The sequence below is a fragment of the Stegostoma tigrinum genome, chromosome 23 (assembly GCF_030684315.1).
Source record: "Stegostoma tigrinum isolate sSteTig4 chromosome 23, sSteTig4.hap1, whole genome shotgun sequence".
NCBI lineage: Eukaryota > Metazoa > Chordata > Chondrichthyes > Orectolobiformes > Stegostomatidae > Stegostoma > Stegostoma tigrinum.
This window is the reverse complement of record NC_081376.1, coordinates 22,374,280-22,392,502: the sequence shown is the minus strand read 5'-3', so window position 1 is coordinate 22,392,502 and position 18,223 is coordinate 22,374,280. Positions and strand designations below refer to the sequence as shown.

The 18,223-nt window shown below is 38.1% G+C and overlaps 1 protein-coding gene across 9 annotated transcripts in view; it reads left to right on the top strand.

The window, feature by feature from the left end:
• palb2 (partner and localizer of BRCA2) overlaps positions 1-15,769 on the top strand; it is a 30,408-nt gene extending 14,639 nt beyond the window's left edge. For 4 of the 9 annotated variants that reach the window (XM_048552386.2, XM_048552383.2, XM_048552384.2 and 1 more), the window contains 5 exons: positions 1,386-1,544; positions 2,882-2,998; positions 7,060-7,147; positions 8,728-8,885; positions 9,772-15,769. In XM_048552386.2, coding sequence (XP_048408343.1) covers positions 1,386-1,544; positions 2,882-2,998; positions 7,060-7,147; positions 8,728-8,885; positions 9,772-9,997 — 748 coding nt within the window. In that variant the 3' untranslated portion in view covers positions 9,998-15,769. Of the gene's footprint in view, positions 1-1,385; positions 1,545-2,881; positions 2,999-7,059; positions 7,148-8,727 lie in introns of all 9 variants that reach the window. The other 5 variants (XM_048552385.2, XR_007249652.2, XM_048552389.2 and 2 more) reach the window with 5 other exon arrangements.
• Positions 15,770-18,223: the final 2,454 nt, after the last annotated feature.

Genomic DNA, 18,223 nt, shown 5'->3' with positions numbered 1-18,223 from the left:
CCTTTTTGCCCTGCTGCTCAGAAGCAGCTGTTGAAAAGTAGTTTAATGGATATTCCAGAACCTAGCTCCCTTGTCTTTCCAAATGGTTACCTGGGTAGGGTGGTCTTCCATCTCAATATTTGAACATACCATGCACATCTGAATTAAACAGATGTGAATTTCTTGAAGCTGACTCAGTTGCCTGGTTTCAAATAGCTTTAGATAAGAATAGTAATTTCAGTGCACCCAGTTTTATTTGTTCCACACAAGTCTGTTGAATTACTCTTCAATCTGTGGTCTAGTGACCCAGTGCAGCCATTTTTGTTTCATTTTTGTCTATTACTTTAGTCTAACTGCTCTCATATATAATTAGGAGTTGATGGACGTTAAAATTCATTTATCCATATTTCCTATTTTAGTAACAATATTTTCATAAAAATAATCAATTCTACAGTATATTATTGAACAGTTGGAATTGAGCCCCACTCTACCTCACATAGTGCAAAGAACAATGTGTGTGTGGTGCATTGAAAAAGTGAGAAGTGAACTTAAACATTGCTGAGGTGTGAGAATGGAATAGTGGCTAGATATTTCTACCTAATGAGTAAAGAAAACAGATTTAGACCTTAAGACAGCTTGAGGAAGTGGTGGCACAGTGGTAATGTCACTGGAATAGTAATTTAGAGGCACAGGTGAATGTTCTGGGGACATTTGTTTGAATCCTATCATGACAGGGAGAGAGATCTGAATTTGTTTAAAAAGGAAATCTGGAATTAAAAGTTTATCTAATGGTAACCATGTAACCATTGTTGTATAAAAAAGCCCATTTGTTTCACTCTTGTTCTTTAGAAAAGGAAATCTGCCGTTTTTACCTGATCTAGGCTATATTCGAATCAAACTCAGAGAAATGTGTTGATTCTTAAATGCCTTCTGAAATGTCAGTTCAAGTGCAATAGGGACAACCATCAAATGCAGCTTGCCAGCGACCCCTGCATCCCCCGCATTGTGATGAATTTTATTAGTACGTCTAACTTCTCTTGAATACAAAATTACTTCACTTATGCTTAAACTACTGTATTGAAGCACTGAAAAGAGTTTTACTGTATATCTAACCTGCGCTTGTACTTGCCATTTGATGTGTTTAATGCATGGGGAGCTTTGCCCTGTACCTAAACTGATTTGTTTTCAGTATTAACTATATACCAAAGTGTTGAAAGTGGTGAGATTTTCTCTTCCCATCACAGGCATCTTATGTACTTCATCAAATTCTTTTTGTGTATATGTAAGAAATTATTTTTACCCAGATTATTAGAACATTCCTAGTAATGGACCCAATTAAAATTGCAACTCGGTCAAAGCTGCTGATTGTTTTTGTTTTCTATTGTCCCTGTGTTTTGTTTCTAAAGGGTATTGCACTCTGTGGACAGAAACTGTTTGGAACACACCCTGCTGCAGACAGGAGATATTAATGCAGTGCTTGGGTTACCTGGAAGGAGGCTGGTCTGCTCTTGTGGCACACTCCAGAGTCAGCACATAGAATTGAACATCTTATCCAAAGAAGGAAGGTCAGAATCCGATAGCTTTTTCTTCAGAATGTTACTTGTTGGTTTCAAAAACAAAGTTGCTGGAAAAGCTCTGGCAGCATCTGTGAAGAAAAAAAATACAGTTAACATTTTGGGTCCAGTGACCCTTCCTCAGAACCAAGAGAGGTGTGTCATAATTTAAATAGGAGCCTTATTAGTAATAAGACCCTCAAACATGTCATCTGTGCATACCCCAAATTGAATCTTGATTCATTGTCTTCCTTTAACATTTTTGACTTAGCATTAAGCTCAATGCCGAAGGCAGACAGTAGATAACATTTCATTATTATACCCCTTCTCAAGTAACAGCAAGGAGTAACGTCTACTAAACCTGGGCCCTGTAATGTTGATCAGGTTGTTCCATGGGAATATAAATACAGATTCAAAACCCTTCTTGGATAAAGTCAACACCTACCTAGAGTGTGATTCAAAGTCAAACCTTTAAATAAGAGAAAATAAATGAGACGTGAAGAAAACCATTGCAGAACTTTTGACTTATTTTTAAAAGATAAGCTGCTGGAAAACTTTTGATTTTATGTTTTAAATGTAAAAGACTCCGGGATGTTAAAACCGGATTTGATAGAATTACTCTCAATATTTTACTGGTTAAGTCTGTAACACCAGGTACTTTCTCTGAGCAAAAGATCACAATTATTTATTCAGTCCCAGATTTTTGTTTCCTTAGCTGGAATGAAGAATATTACTCAGTATCCTCCAAATACAAAACAATTCCAGCACAATAAAGCGAAATAGGAAGGATACATAAACAGAACTTTTTCTGTGGCAGAAGAATAATTTCACAGCAAGGCAATTGTGAAAGTTGTAATAAGCAAATAATCTAGATTTTAATTTCTAAACAGAAATATTTTTGATTCCTTAGAATGCAGTTTAATTGTCAGCAGTTAGCCAGAAATGTGACTGGAAATGTTGTCAGCTATATTCCAATCTTGTTATAATATTTTTTAGGCCCTGATGACTGAGATAAAATGGACTTTAACATTTCTTATATTCTTCTGTGGCTACTTTCTGACTCCATATTTGAATGATGTCACAAAAGTTAATACTTGTTCAAGACAAGTGATCCAAGTCTTATAGTGGAGACATAAGTAATGCAATCAAGCAAAATTCAGGAAACCACAGACTAATTACATTCATAACTCCTTTTTCAAACCCTATACTGGTAAAGGCCCATGAAGAGAGCCCGAGCTGGTGAGTATTGCCTTTATGAAGCGGAGAGGCTATATAAGGAGATGAGGAAAAAGTGTCGCTTGTGAGGTAATAGCAGTTTTGTGATTTCCTGCCTGAATTTTTGTGGTTAGGAGTGAACGACGTATGCAGTTGGTCCCACCCAATGAGATGATTCTGGCTTTCAGTGAAATCAAAGGGGAGGCAGAAGCTTTGATTGGATCGACAATAATGAGCAATGTTGTCATTTGGTAAGTACACAATTCCCTTTAACTGGATTACAGATCAGATGTGTTAATCATTTATGAATTCATTCATATATCCATTTTTATGTCTGGTCTGACTGTTTCCTGTGACTAATTTGTACAGCGAGGCTGAAATTAGTAATATAAACATCTAGAAGAAATAAACTAAAACATCAGTAGTAACTTTACTAACTCTAACATGCCAAATAATTGCACAGGATACAATTTTTTGCTGATTCTGTCTGCCCTTGCAATCACCGTTATTTCTTTCCCAAATAAACTCCTTCCTTTGTTTTGCTATCTTTATGGTAGTGAGATAGAAAGGAAAGCTGTTCTAAGCTAATCTGTTTTACCTTTTGCTCCCTTCCACTAGTTGTTTTTTCGGTGTTTCTCGCAAGTAGAGATGTGCAGGAGGTCAAATGACCTCCTTCGTATTTTCTGACATACAGTTAGATTGTGGCAATTTTTTAAAAACTGAAGTTTTCTTTGGGATTATAGTTTTAAGGTCAGTCTGATGGCACTGATTTCCAATGTGATCATAAACATCTGTGGACCATATCTCTCACTTACCTTAAGGTCTGTATTCTGTACACATTGTACGTCAACAAATTCATTGAGGATTAGTAACATTTACTTGTACAAGTTCTGATTGGCTGTTTCATATTTCACTGAAATAGCAACATTGGCTTTCTTGGATGTAACCGGGTCTTTCAATCAATCTTTCAAAGCAAGTGAAGGTAATGTTGAGATATGATGCCAGCTTGAATCACTTATGAGTTCATGCTTATGAGTAAGAAGGCTGTTGTTGTTTTCAGCGTCAACCTAAGACATGAGCTGGCACTCAAGTGCATCACTCAAAATGCCACTGTGTTGTACATTCTATCCTTTGGATGCATCATTAACCCAGGTCCTGAATACTGGCTCCTGTTCAGATTCAAAGATCCTTTGGAAGAAGGCCAAAGAACTATGGAAATTTAGAATGGTTACACAACAGAAGGAGACTTTGTTCAGATGTGTCTGTTCTGGCTATCTGCAGGTGCAGTTTAGTTTGTCCTCCCATTTGTCCTGTAAACTACTTTTCCCTTCAGGTGCTGTCCAATTTTCTTTCGAAAGCTGGGATTGGGCCTATCTGTATCACCCTTTCAGGCGGTTCATCCTAGATTCTAATAACTTGTCTTTGGTAACAGAGCTAATCATTTTGAATCTGTTTACTCTGGTTTTAAACGTTTCTTTCAATGGGAACAATTTATCTCGAGCTATCCTATCTCTCACGATTTTTAATACATCAATCAAATCTTTTCTCAAAGTCCTCTTTAAAGAAAACAACCTCAGCTTCTCAATTTAAGCGAACTTCCTCATCCCTGCAGCCATTCTCAAAACCTTACCTGCATCTTTCCTAAGATCATCATTCTTCCCAAAGAGAGGCCCAGAATTAGATGCAGTACTCCAGTTGAGGCCACACCAGTTTATTATAAGATTCATTATAACTTCCTTGCTCTGGTGATCTTTGCCTGTATTTATAAAGCTTAGGACAATTAACATTTTCTTAATCTTTTTCCTCAACCCTTCCTGCCACCCATGATTTTGTGCACATTTTCCACCAGTTCTTGCTTTTCCTGCACCTGTTTTTAAATTGTATCCTTCAATTTTTATTGTCTCTTCTCATTCTTCCTTACAAAAGGTCTTACTCTTCGCATCTCTGCTTTAAAGCATTTCTCTCTCATGTGTTTATTTGCCCATTCTGCCAACCTGTCTATGACCTCTTGAAGTCTATCACTATCTCCCTCAGCGTTCATCATACTTCTGAGTCTTCAGTAATCTGAAAATTTTGAAATTAATCACTGTACACTCAAGTCCGAGTCATTTATTTCAGTGGTCCTAATATTGATTCCTGGAAACACAACTGCATTCCTTTCTCCAGTCCAAAAAACAATAGTTCACTGGTATGTTCTGTTTCCTGTCATTTCACCAACTTTGTATCCATGCTACCTATTTCTCTTTTATTCCATAGGTTTAAACTTTGCTGACTAATCTGTTATATAACACATTGCCAAATATATTTTGCAAGTCCACACACACTACAGAAGGTGTATTATCCTCATTGGCCTGTGTTCCCTAATGAAAAATCTTAACTAAATTGGTTGAAAATAGTTTGCCTTTAGTAGATTCATGCTGGCTTTCCTTAAAATTATCCAAGAGACTGTTGATTTTATTCTGGATTATTATTTCTCAATGATTTCCTACCACTAAGGTTAAACTTCATAGACCTTGCCTTGCTGGGTTAATCATTGCACCCTTTTTGAACAAGGGTGTAATGTTTAAAGTTTTCCAGTCCTCTGGAATCACTTCTGAATCTGAGGAACATTGGAAAGTTGGTACCTCTGAAATTTCCATCATTGCATCTTTCAGAAACCTTCGATGCATCTAATCTGATAGTGGTGATTTAGCAAATCTGATTATAGCCAGCCTTTCCTGGTGTCTCTGCTTTATCAACTTTTAGCCAATCTAATATCTCAATTGCATTCTCTTTCACAATGCTTTAGTGACATCTTCTTCCCTGCAAAGTGTTTGTTTAGCCATTTCCTCTGCTTTCACATGTAAGTCTCCTTTATGGTTCTTAATCAGTTCCACACCTTCTTAATTTATTTGTAGAACCCCTGATTTTGTTCTGATGAAGGATCATCATCAGCTTACAATTTTAACACTTGTTTCTTTCCACAGTATATCTGTGTGCTTCCAGCATTTTCTGTTTATATTTTTGCTTTCTTGTTGGGCTTAAAATGCACTGCTAGCGAGAATTCTCCTGAATACATTACAGAAATGTCCTCCTTTCTTTATACCACTACTGTTTCCGTCTATGCCATAATAATGGAAGACCTCTTACAGATGATACCACTCTTTTTTGAAACTTAAAACAAAATGTCTCCTGATAGATGTAATTCTGCCTTTGGACGGCACTTTTTTTTTTAACAATCCTGGATGTGCTGTTAGTTAAACAATCTCAAGGGCATCGATACTCGGATTAGCAACCAATTTAAGCTAACCAGTTGAATTTATAACATGGTTCGTTTATGCTTGCTAGAAACATCAAATATTCAAACACAATAATTCATTCCCTGCTAACAAAAGGAATTTGTTCAAGCCTCAGACTTTTGAATTGTATAGAGGTGTGGGAGCCTGAAACTTCGGCCAGTCAGAGTTAACCTACCAACCACATAGTACCTCTTGACTTCTGTTGTATAAATTGATGTGGCCATTTGAAATTTGGTATTGTTCTGTTTGTCTTGATTAGTGCAAGACAAAAAGAACTTCAGCAACAGTTCTCTCTTTTCAACAATACTCTGTTTAGACAGCACTGTCGTACAACATTTTTTTAACCCTTTCCTATTCTCTGAATGCCATCTGTTAGGCATCTCTTGTCCCCAGTTCTGCTTTTTTTTGAGCCCAATCCATATCATTGCTACAGCATCAGATTCCTCAGAAGGCGTGGTCATTGAATATATTTAAGACAGAGGTCGATAGATTCTTATTAAGCAGAGGAAATAAATATTATTGAGGGTAAATGAAAATTCAGAACACAAACGGATCAACCATGATCAAATTCACCTGAGGAGTTAGCTCAGGGAATGAGTGATCTACTCTGCTCCTATTTCATACGCAGCCATCTGCATGTACAAAACATCAGTGAACTTTCTGAAAAGGTAGACCAACACTCCTCCTTGAACCAACACTGTTTAAAAAGTGGTCCTTAACAGACTGCTGTTGAAGGATTTTGCTGTGCAAATAAAGTTGCCACATCTAATACACCAATATACATAAAAGGAATAAAAGATATTTGAAGATACTTGAACATTTCTTTCAGAAATGGTGATTCTCAATACAAAAGCATTCTTTAAACGACTTAAGGTGTTTTAATTTAAATCTTGCCACAGCCTGTGTTATGCTCAACTCCCATCCTTATTTTCTCTGTTTTGCGTCATTCTTCTAATGATTCCTATATGAAACTATTCAGATAGTGTTAGTCAGGGGGGAAACTCTATTCAGATTAACTTTTGTTTATCTGTCAGGAACTTAAAGACTGGACATCTTCTGAAGAAAATCCACTTAAGTGAAAGCTACCCAGGCACTGTCTGCCAGAAGGCCTATTCAGAGTCTGTAAGGAGCAATTTTTTTAATGCTTTTAACTGCACAAGGTTGTGATGTCCCAGGCTACTAGCTTGTGTAGTTCAGAGAAGGTTTGCTAGGCTAATACCAGAAATGGGTGGATTGCCTTGTAAGGAAAGCTTTCACAGGCATGCTTGTATCTGCTGGAGTTTAGAAGAATAGATGGTGACAGGATTGAAACATATGATCCTCAGGAGTCTTGACAGACTGCATGTAAAGAGGATGTTTCCTCTTGTGGGAGATTCTAGAACTGGGAATAACTGCTTCAAAGTAAGGAAATCTTTGGCACGCTGTTCGTCAAAAGATAGTAGTAGCAGAACGTTTGAATATTTTTAAACTGGAGCCAGATAGCTTCTTGACAAACAAAAGGATGAAAGATTATAGGGGTGGCTGGGAATGCGGAGTAATCAAAATAACTGTGATCTTATTGAATAGCAAATTAGGCTCGAGGCTGAGTGGCCTATTTTGCTCCTAATTTGCATGTTCATACGACATATCTACTTCGAGTAAAGGACAGTGACAGGTTTTCAGAACAGAATTTGTATTGCATTATATATTTAAAGACAGACGGGACCATGGAGTAAATGAAATACTATGTGAAGTGTGGTTTGTTTTGAAAGGGTGTGCTTTGTGAGGGAGAGTGCCAGTGTCCCAGCACTAACCTTCATCTCTACTTCCAGTTCAGATTAATGGAAGTAAATATGAGTTTGGTTGTAAGAATTTTAATTGGTAAATGTAGCTTGCTCCTATTTAGCCATATCCAGGACTCAGAAATAACATCACATGCGGCTCCAGATCCACATTAATTGTGGATTGCTGTTGACTTAAACTCCCTGCCAGGCAAAAGTGCTGGCCAAGCCAATGATGCCCACGTCCCATTAGAAAACGGATAAATAAATGAATTCTCTATAGCAGAAATGGGCTGTTTGCTTTGAATAAACTGTGCATATGGACATATACCTATGGTGCAATCTTCACAACCTTGGATGAACAATAATTACTTATTTACACACTTTTGCAGTGTTGGTAAGTGAGAACTTTCCAAGATCTGGACTAGTTGACTGGCCAACCCACTTGATTAAATAACATGCAGTAATTACTCAAAATTTACAAAAGGACCTAGTGCATCAGTGAGATTTTAAAAGGCAAGTTAATGTTTGCATATCAGTCCTCTGACAAATCTGAAGTTTGAACAGAGTTGATACCTGAAACCTGTTTTCTCTAGTGTAAAAATCTTGACTGTCTTGCATATATATTTTAAGAATTTATAGTCTGTTTATCTTTGGAGCTGCATTTCTGTCCCAATTCAATTGATAAAGGCTACCACTTTATGAATTTTCATGGAAAATAGAAGAATGCAGAACTTACAGAATATCGTGTACAGAGCAATGATAGTAGTAGTATAGAAATTTACCTACCATAAAGCAGGGGCTCTAACTATAATTGGACAGAATTATGATCGCTCCTTCTAAAGCAGCAGTAAAAATGTGCAAAGTATAGATTGATAGTCCTTTTCAAAGTAAATTATTTATTTAATCATTTATTTCATTTTTATTATTTTTGTGTTTTAGGGCTTATTGTTCATACTCCTCAGTCATCGGTATGTTGGCACTTGTGATGGATCTGGTGGAAATGGAATCTGTATTTTAAGAATGGTTGGTGTCAATCCTATGAATGGTAAAAGTAAACCTGTCATGTCATATATGCTTCCACAGGAATGCCATGGAAGGTAAGATGCATTCTATACTGCCTATACATCAATGTCCTCGTCCATCGGGAAGGTGCCACTCAATCCTTGGCGTTAGGGAGCTGTGCAGACTCGAAGTTCTTTAGCTCAATCTCTATTTGTTAAGTTAGCAGATCACAACAGTGGATTAGTTGGGATGTCTTCATTGTACGCATGTTCTAATTGGGCTGTTCAAAAAAAAGGGTTACTGTTTAGGCACCATCCTCCTCAGTTTGGTGCACAATGAAGCAAGTGAGCTTTCCAAGAAAACTCGTCAGTTCTGTGAATCAGAGCTGTATAGTAAGGCTACCTATATGAGATACGTGGATCCAGAATTAAGTACAGTGAGAATCCTGTCCTGTGTCAAATATCAACTATCGTCCTCGCCTTCCATTTTACAGTCAGATTCTTTGTGGTCATTTTTTTTATCGACCCCCATTTTGCTATATTAAGCAGCAGAACTATTGGATAAACCAATCAGATGTTTATGTATCCAGCAATACAAAGCTCTAATTTAGATGACAGAAACAAATGAGACCCCATCTGATGACTCAAATCCCACTGCATTACATCTTAAATAATCAAAGCTGTACAAGAGGCTACTTTAACCACCCTCCACTGGGGGAGTCTGATTAGCCATCCTGATTTTTCATTCAACTTTACTTTGAATTTGAAGGAAATTAAAACTGGGCAGAGGTGTACAATAGGTTCCTGATCCAATGTATTTGCTGTCCTGCTGGGTATGTTAGATTAAAATAACTGCTCCAATCTCAAAGTAGGGAGACTATGCTGCAGCTTTTTATTCACTTAGCTCACTAACAACAGCAGTGATGAAACAGCTATTTTTCGTTCAATTTTTTTCTTTTAAATGTATTTATTTTTGGAACAGGTACCTTGTTGGAGGTGTGAAAGACCAGTCAATTGCAGCAATTGTAACCCCTGGAACCCTGATTCTTTGGGATGTACTTTCTGGCCACATCTCGACCGTTCTACACCATGGCCCCAATGCATTCTGGTCACTTTTCCACTGGGCAGAAGCCAATTCCTGCCTCCTGGCCAGAAAGAATGACCAAACTGTGTATATCTATAAATATTTGGGAGCTGGATTGAATTAAGTATAATGGTATTACTGCATCACGATTGATGCAAGAAAGTAGCTTCAAAATCTGTTTATTTATTTGAAACTTCTCACCTTATCAGTTGAATGAAAACACCAAATAATATGTTTGTAGAACAAAACGTTGCAGTGCAAAGATGATTACTTTTGTTTCCTTTGTACTATATAAAGTTGTACTACAATTTGTATTGATGTATTGAACTGTTGTGTAGTGTCTGTTTATTGCTATTGGGGAAAGCCAGAATATGAAATCTGGACAGGCCTATTTCAACAAAATGTTCAGAGGATACCTGGTATACAATATAAAAAAAAATTACCTTTTGTACGTTTAGGTGAGCATTAGACACACTTTTCTTTCCAAATGTTCAGTTCTGGGTGATTCAGGAAAAGCATTGTGAACTTCCTGTGTCGTAGTTTTACACTGCACAGGTCATTCTTACTCATTTTCACAATTTTTTTGTTAGTGGAATTAGACCCTGAGAATGTCAGGTTGGAAACATTTGCATTATCTTCCCATATTGAAAGATATTATTGTTAATTTAGGATTTACAGCTTTGAAGGAGTAAGGGGAAATCATCAAATAGCTTGCTGTGATCATTTGAGTGTAAACATATGAATAAGAACAGCAGTAAATCACAGCTCTTTACCAGTAATAAAAGATAGTTGACCAGTCCATTTTGTACATAAACACTAATTTGGATAAGAAGTAATGTCTTTCATAAACTGTATAATAAACCATGGTACAGAGTTCTTATTTTGAATGCTGCAATGTTGCATAGTATCTGGCAGTCTGGAGCAGTTCCTCCTATGGTAGTCAGCAAAACAGCTACCCGAGTTTTGAGCTTTTCAGTACCTACCTGCTCAAAGTGTTTGGAATTCTTGTGTTACAGCTCACAAACTGTCTTCATTCATGTGGCCAGTCACCTTTGATTGTGCAGCTGTCTACAACAGATATTGTTGATCTAGGCAAAGATTTGTAGCTGCAATGTCAATGAAAAGAACATCATTTAAAATGTACCAAGAAATGTGAGTAGAGTGTCTAGAAAACATCCTTGCTTCCTCTCATATTAGAAAATTAATTATCACTAGTCACAACTTACTAGTAGAACAGCATATGGTCAAAGCGTCAAGAACTCTAGTACACTTGATCAAAATGAAGTGATCATAGAACAATCAATATGGATATAGGAACAGACAGAAACATTGCATGCAAGAATATAAGCAAGTACTTACCTGCAGTGATTGCAGGCCCACCAGCCTAAAAGACTAGATACGGAGGATATTGTTTGTCTTGTCAACAAATTGGAAATACGTTGTGGATAGGTTGGGATCTTCAAGCTGTTTGCATTTATTGAGAATTGTCATAACATCTATAGTGGTGTATGATTGGACAATTCTGGTTGCAGGCCCCTGAATTAATACTTTGAGGGTGGAGAGGTACCAGCTTTTGAACAGGCAGTGAACTGTTGGAAGAATGTTAAAGGAAAAATCTGGAACTGTTCCCAGCTGCTGGTTTAATCAGTTAGACTTAAGTTGGTTGTTGGTTCAAGTCCATTTCAGAAAGCTCAGCTCAGAAAACTATGCTGATACTTGAGGCCTGAAGAACTGTTGACTTTTACAAGCGGTTTGAAACCAAGAACCTAAATACTCCATAAAAACCGAAAGAACTGCAGATGCTGTGATTCAGGAACAAAAACAAAGTTGCTGGAAAATAGACTAAACGTTTTATGTCCAGTGACCCTTCCTCAGAAGTTCTGAGGAAGGACCACTGAACCCGAAACGTTAATTCTGTTTTTTTCCCTTCACAGATGCTGCCAGACCTGCTGAGCTTTTCCAGCAACTTAGTTTCTGAACCTAAATACTCCCTCAAGCAAAAATAAAAGATTCAAAATTTGGTCTTTTATGAGATTCTGACTGGAGATGAGACCCAGCTTGGAAAGAATTACAAAATGAAAAATGTAAATGCACTACAAACAAAGAATAATAAGAGGAATTATAACAATATTCTTTGAAACAAAAAGTAAATTGTAAACACTAAAAACTTAAATTCTGGAAATACCGCGTCTATGACTATCTAAAACAAATGCTTTGTATTCAGCTTCAGTCCTTATGTTTCGAAAATGCTTTTTAAAAAAAATTTAAATCAAGCTCACTGTGTAACTAAGATTACCTGAATACATACTAAATCATCCTCTGATTTCTTTCACTCCTGTTTGTCATGTTTTCATATCTTACAATTGTTATCTTGCATCACTGGATACAATGTATAAAATAAGTCTGTTGGTGTTTTCAGCAATATAATGAGTTTGTGCTTGTAATGCTGCACTTTCGAGGGACAAGCCCCACATGTATTAAAGATTTCTTCTTTGAGATTACTGATTTATTGGGATTTAAGGCATGGTGGTTAGCACTGCTGCCTGACAGCACCAGGGACCTGGGTTCGATTCCACTGAAGGGTGACTGCCTGTGTGGAGTTTGTACATTCTCCCTGTGTCTGTGTGGGTTTCCTCTGGGTGCTCTGCTTTCTCCCTACAATACAAAGATGTGCAGTTTAGGGTGGCATGGTGGCTCAGTGGTTAGCACTGTGATCTCACAGCGCTAGGGACACAGGTTCAATTCCAGCCACGGATGACTCTGTCTGTGGAGTTTGCACATTCTCCCCATGTCTGTGTGGGTTTCCTCCGGGTGATCCAGTTTCTTCCCACAGTTCAAAGATGTGCAGGTTAAGTGGATTGGCCATGCTAAAATGCCGATAGTGCCCAGGGTGTTTAGGTTAGCTGGATTAGACCTGGGAAATGCAGGGATGGAGGAATAGGTCTAGATGGGATGGTCTTCAAAGGGGCGGTATGGACATGTTGGGTTGAATAGCCTGTTTCCGCACTCCAGGATTCTGATTCTATGAAATATAAATGAGGACTTAGGCAAAGGGATGATTTGCTACAAATTACACTTGTCTACCTATTCAAAGCTTACAGCATAGCTTGTTTGAATTTTAGTCTATACTTAAGATTAGAAAAGGCTTTTTTTTAAAGTTTAGAATCATAACAAGAACATTGATTTAATGCTACTGACAAAGGTACCAAGCAACTTTGCAAAATTTGACACTGACCTATGTTAAATACTTAAGCTGGTGAGGAAGATGTCTTTAAGGATTGTATTACTGCAGAAAAGTGTGGTTCGTAAGGAGAAATTCTAGATCTTAGTACCTCAGCAACAGAAACTCTGGCTACTAGTGGAATGATTAAAATTTGAGAGGCATTACAGCCCACAATTAGAGGGATACAGAAATCTTGAACAAGTGAGCCCAACGCTGAGTTATTAGAATGTTTTTGCAATATGTGAAATGGGTAGGGCACATGGGTATGATTTATATTCGTATTTGGATTACATCCTACCAGATCAGACCTGTGAGTCTGACTGCGGTTATGGGTAAATTGTTGGAGGTGATTATAAAAGACAGGATTTATGACATTTAGAGAGGCAAAAATTGACTAGGGATAGTCAGCATGGCTTTATGCGAGGAAAATCGTGTCTCTCAAACATTTGATTTTTCTTGAGGAAGTTACCAAAAAGGTTGATGATGGCAGTGCAGTAGACATTGTTTCTTTGGAATTTAGTGAAGCCTTTGACAAATTTCCACACGGTAGACTAATTAGTGAAGTTAGGTCACATGGGATTCAGGATGACCTTGCCAATTGGATACATAATTGGCTTAACGGCAGGAGACAGAGAATAATGATGGAGGATTGCTTTTCGAATGGAGGTTTGTGACTAGTAGTGTTCCACAGGGATTGGTTGTGGTTCTCTTTTGTTTGTCATTTTTATAAATGATTAGGCTGAGGAAGTAGAAGGCATGGTTGGTAAGTTTGTGGATGACATCAAAATTAGTGACATTGTAAACAGTGAAGAAAGTTTTCCAAGATTACAAAAGGATCTTGATTACATGGGTCATTGGACTGAAAAATGGCAGATGGAGTTCAATCCAGATAAATGTGAGGTGCTGCTTTTGGTGCAACAAACAAGGCTAGACCTTAATTAATGGTAGGTTCTTGGGTAGCATTGTTGAACGGGGGGAAGTAGGGGTGCAGGTACATAATTCTCTAAAGTTCGTATCACACATAGTCAGGATTTTTAAAAAACTCATTCTTGGGATGAGTGTGCTACAGGATAGGCAGCATTATTGTCCATTCCTAATTGCCCGGAAGGCAGATGAGAGTCAACCATATTGCTGTGGGTCTGGAGTCAACATGTAGGCCAGGCCAGGTAAGGATGGCAATTTCCTTCCCTAAGGGACATTAGTGAACCAGATGGATTTTTCTGACAATTGACAATGGATTCACGGTAATCATTAGATTCTTAATTTCAGACATTTATTAAATTCAAATTCTACTATCTGCCATGATGTGATTTGAATCCAGGTCCCCAGAACGTTATCTGGGTCTTTAGATTAATGGTCAAACAATAATACAACTAGACTATCACCTCCCCAAAGCCGCTTGGCCTTTGAGTGTAGGAGTTGGGATGTTATTTTGAGGTTAGTACAAGACATTGCTGAGGCCTCTTCTGGAATATTGTCTCCCATTTAGTCACCCAGTTATAGGAATGATATTATCAAGCTGGAGAGGGTTCAGAAGAGATTTATCAGGATGTTGCTGGGTGTGGAAGGTTTGAGTTATAAGGAAAGGCTGTAGAGGCTGGAATATCTTTCACTGGAGCGTAGGAGTTTGATAAGTGACCAAATTGAAGTTTATAAAATAGTGACAGATATAGAGCTGATGGTCATTGTCCTTTCCCTAAGATGGGGAACCTCAAGCCTAGGGCACACACTTTTTGCAGATGAGAGGAAAGAGATTTCAAAAGAAGGCAAGAGGCAAATTTCAAACACAGAGGGTCGTTTGCATTTGGAATGAACTTCCTGAGGAAGTGGTGGATGCAGGTCCAATTACAATGTTTAAAAGACATTTGGATGGATATATGAATGGCAAAGGTTTGGAGGGATATCGGCCAGAAGCAAGCAAATGGGACTAGTTTAGTTGGGATTATGTTCAGCATGAACTGGTTGGACTGAGGGGTCTGTTTCTGTGCCCTATGACTCTATGATTCTTAAGTAATTTATTGGAAGTTAATATACATTTTATTGTAACACAAGTTTCAGAAATGTTTACTGATATCAACCATTTACTCAGTTTCTTTTTAAGCTAAATTCAAATTCTAAAAACTACCATGGCTATTTTCCAATCATGTTGTCTGGATTATTTGTTGTGTTATAATAGCATGCCCTTCAGCATTACCCAATGAACACAGAGATCCAAGTATATTAAGTGATACTTAGACCATTCAAATCAGGTCATGCATGCTTCGAACAGAGTTGATCAAGGTAATGTCTTTCACAATCTCGGAAATACCTGCAAAGCACTTCAGGATGTTAAGTACTACTAGTGTAGTCACTGTTCTGGAGAAAACAGCAGTCTACCACACTGTTGAGATTAATGAAGGATATGATGTTTGATAGTTAAATATCAGGCCAGGAAGACAAAGAACAGCCCCCTTGTTTTTCTAGAAATGATGCTTTACAGCTGAAAGGGCAAAGATCTCAGTTTACATCTAAACCAGTGCACTTGGATTTTGTATTGGAATTTTAGAACTTGGAGCCATGACTCTGTCTCAGCAAACATGAGGCACAGTTGATACGTCAAGTTAAAAGGTTTGTGTGTACAGGTCAATGCCTGCCAAAAGGTGATGTTTTTATATAAATATGTTATTCACAGGATTGTGGTGTGCAATCACAGCACTTCAAACCGTCCGTATAACAAGTTTCTTAAATACAATGTTTTCAATATTTGCCTTTCTGCAGTTTTTGTGTGAGATCTGTTTACTAGTCTGACACTTCATCATCGGTTCTGTACTACACCACCCCCTGCTGGCAGAAGGACAACATTTTAGTGACATTTTAATTGCCCAAGTTACATATTCGCCCTATGTCCGTACCGACCATTTGGAAACAAAACCCAATTAGACTGACTCACCTGCAAATTTTTTGCAGAGGCCAAGTCATGTTAAAACAAAAACGTCTAATTTTTGTTACCGTTTATCTTGGATTAAGGTTAGAGGAAGGTCAAATTGTGCAGAGCATGTCACCTCGTTCAGGAGCTGGGGAAAGAAAAGTCACACTGCAAGAGCACAAGACAAGGGTTGCACTGTTTTTATTTAGTTTTTTTGTACACTTGGCCCTCGTTGGTTATTCTGACTTACATGAGCTTTATACAAACTGTTTTCAGAACATAGGAAACAATACAGACTCTGAATATTAAAAAGTGCGAGTACGTCCTGTTAATAAAACAAAAATAAATTATCAAAAGGCAGCAACACATACTCATGCATCTGCCCAAAATAACTTAAACATGTTTTCAGCAAACAGGTAATCTAATTTACAAGGAGAAAGCTACACCACACAAGGGTCTGGGAATTGGGCCAATATTGGTTGCTTCTCTCAACTTTTTCGTGTTCTGGTTTTGAAGATGTGCTGTTCCTGAAGCTTCATGGGGTCATTGGCACAGCTCCAGGCCTTACGCAGGGTGAACTGAGTGCAGTCAATGGCCCAGATGGGGTAGATACCTCCCTTACCCAGGCAGGAACCAGCAGTCAGTGCCTGGTTACGATGGCGCAGGCACTTGGTTATGCTTGCAGGGAGAACTGAAGAGCCATGGGTAATAAGGCGCTGTTGCTACAACTGGTTAAGTCTCTTCACAGAAGCTCGCTGTTCCATAGGCAGACTCCTGTGCTCCCTGTTGTTGTAACAACAGCAAGCTGAACTCCAGACATCTACTCAATATCTATTCAATGAAAGGAGTGCATCTCCAACTTTTCCTCAGTATTAGGAATTACTAGATTTTACAAAGGCCAAGGCCCATCTACTTTGCCTTGTGCTGTCCTGGGGAAGAAAATCTTACTTTTATATGTTTAAAACAATGATCAATTACTATTCATAACAATCATGTTCTCAATTAGTCCACGGTAAATTAGTACATAACGTAAGAAAACTCATTGATCAAGGTCTTTGAGAATCATATTTAAAATTTTTCTGATCTACCCAAGCATATGACTTTCACTACGTGTCATTTCTCAAAAGTCTTCATATCAAATTAGTCCTTGTAATCAAATCTTATTATAGCATTCTTTCTTGCCACTTTGTGGGTGGTTTATGGTCAGTTGTACAAAGCAGGTAACCAACTCTTAAGAAATAAATAAAGAACATTTTTTGGTGGTGGACAGGGTGGTTATTGCGCTGACATGATTGTGAAATTAGGTCAGCGACACACCGACAAACCAGTAGAACTTGCAAATGATGTGTACCAGTCCAACTTGTCTTGTGTACCTCAGAACAGTGCTCCAGTATGACCAGTACATTCACTACCAATTTCCTTACTGATTTCTTCTCTTTGGGGTTGGGAGTGTTGGTATAGAAGCATGGAGACCCTATGTTAAGAAGCTGTGGTACCACTGCTCTGAAACTATATTGATAAGATACGTTGTATAAATAAGAAAATTCACAGCTTCATTAGTAAACAGTTATCATTTCCTACACTTAGGTGATTCCAGTCAAGGTAACTTACCATTGGTCAAAGAGTTGGTGACAGTGACCAATTCTGGGTGAAAAGCTGTTTACCATGGGGGGTTATGGACGTGATTTAGGAATGGACTGGAGGCTGGGGCACGTTAATGCAAATACAGAAGTAACTCAGGACAAAATAATTCTCAGAAGGCTCGACGTGGGATGCCAGGTAGAAAGGAAAATTATGGAACAGTCCTGGACAATTGCTAGTTGGTGAAGGGTCCTCTCATGCAGCTTCTAGCCCAGGATGCTCTATAAAATGACAGCTGTACATGCTTTCTGTTGTACATTACCTCCTATAAAGATGGTAGTGCACTGCAGTTTCCTGCTGCACTTACCCCATATAAAATGTTGGATGGAAATGCTTTATGCTGCACTGAACACCTTGTAAAGATAGCAATGGCGCCTACTTCCCTGAGGGCTACAATCCACTGCCATCTCGTGGCCCATGGCAGGATTGCACCTTGTAAACTTTTGGTCAAATAGGAATGTTGAAGTTAGAACATATTTTTTCTTTATTTTCTCACAGGTGCAGATGTCATAAAGTCAGTATTTGTTGTCCATCCTTAATTCCTCTTGAGGTGAGCGTATGTTGTGCCAATTCAGAGGGTA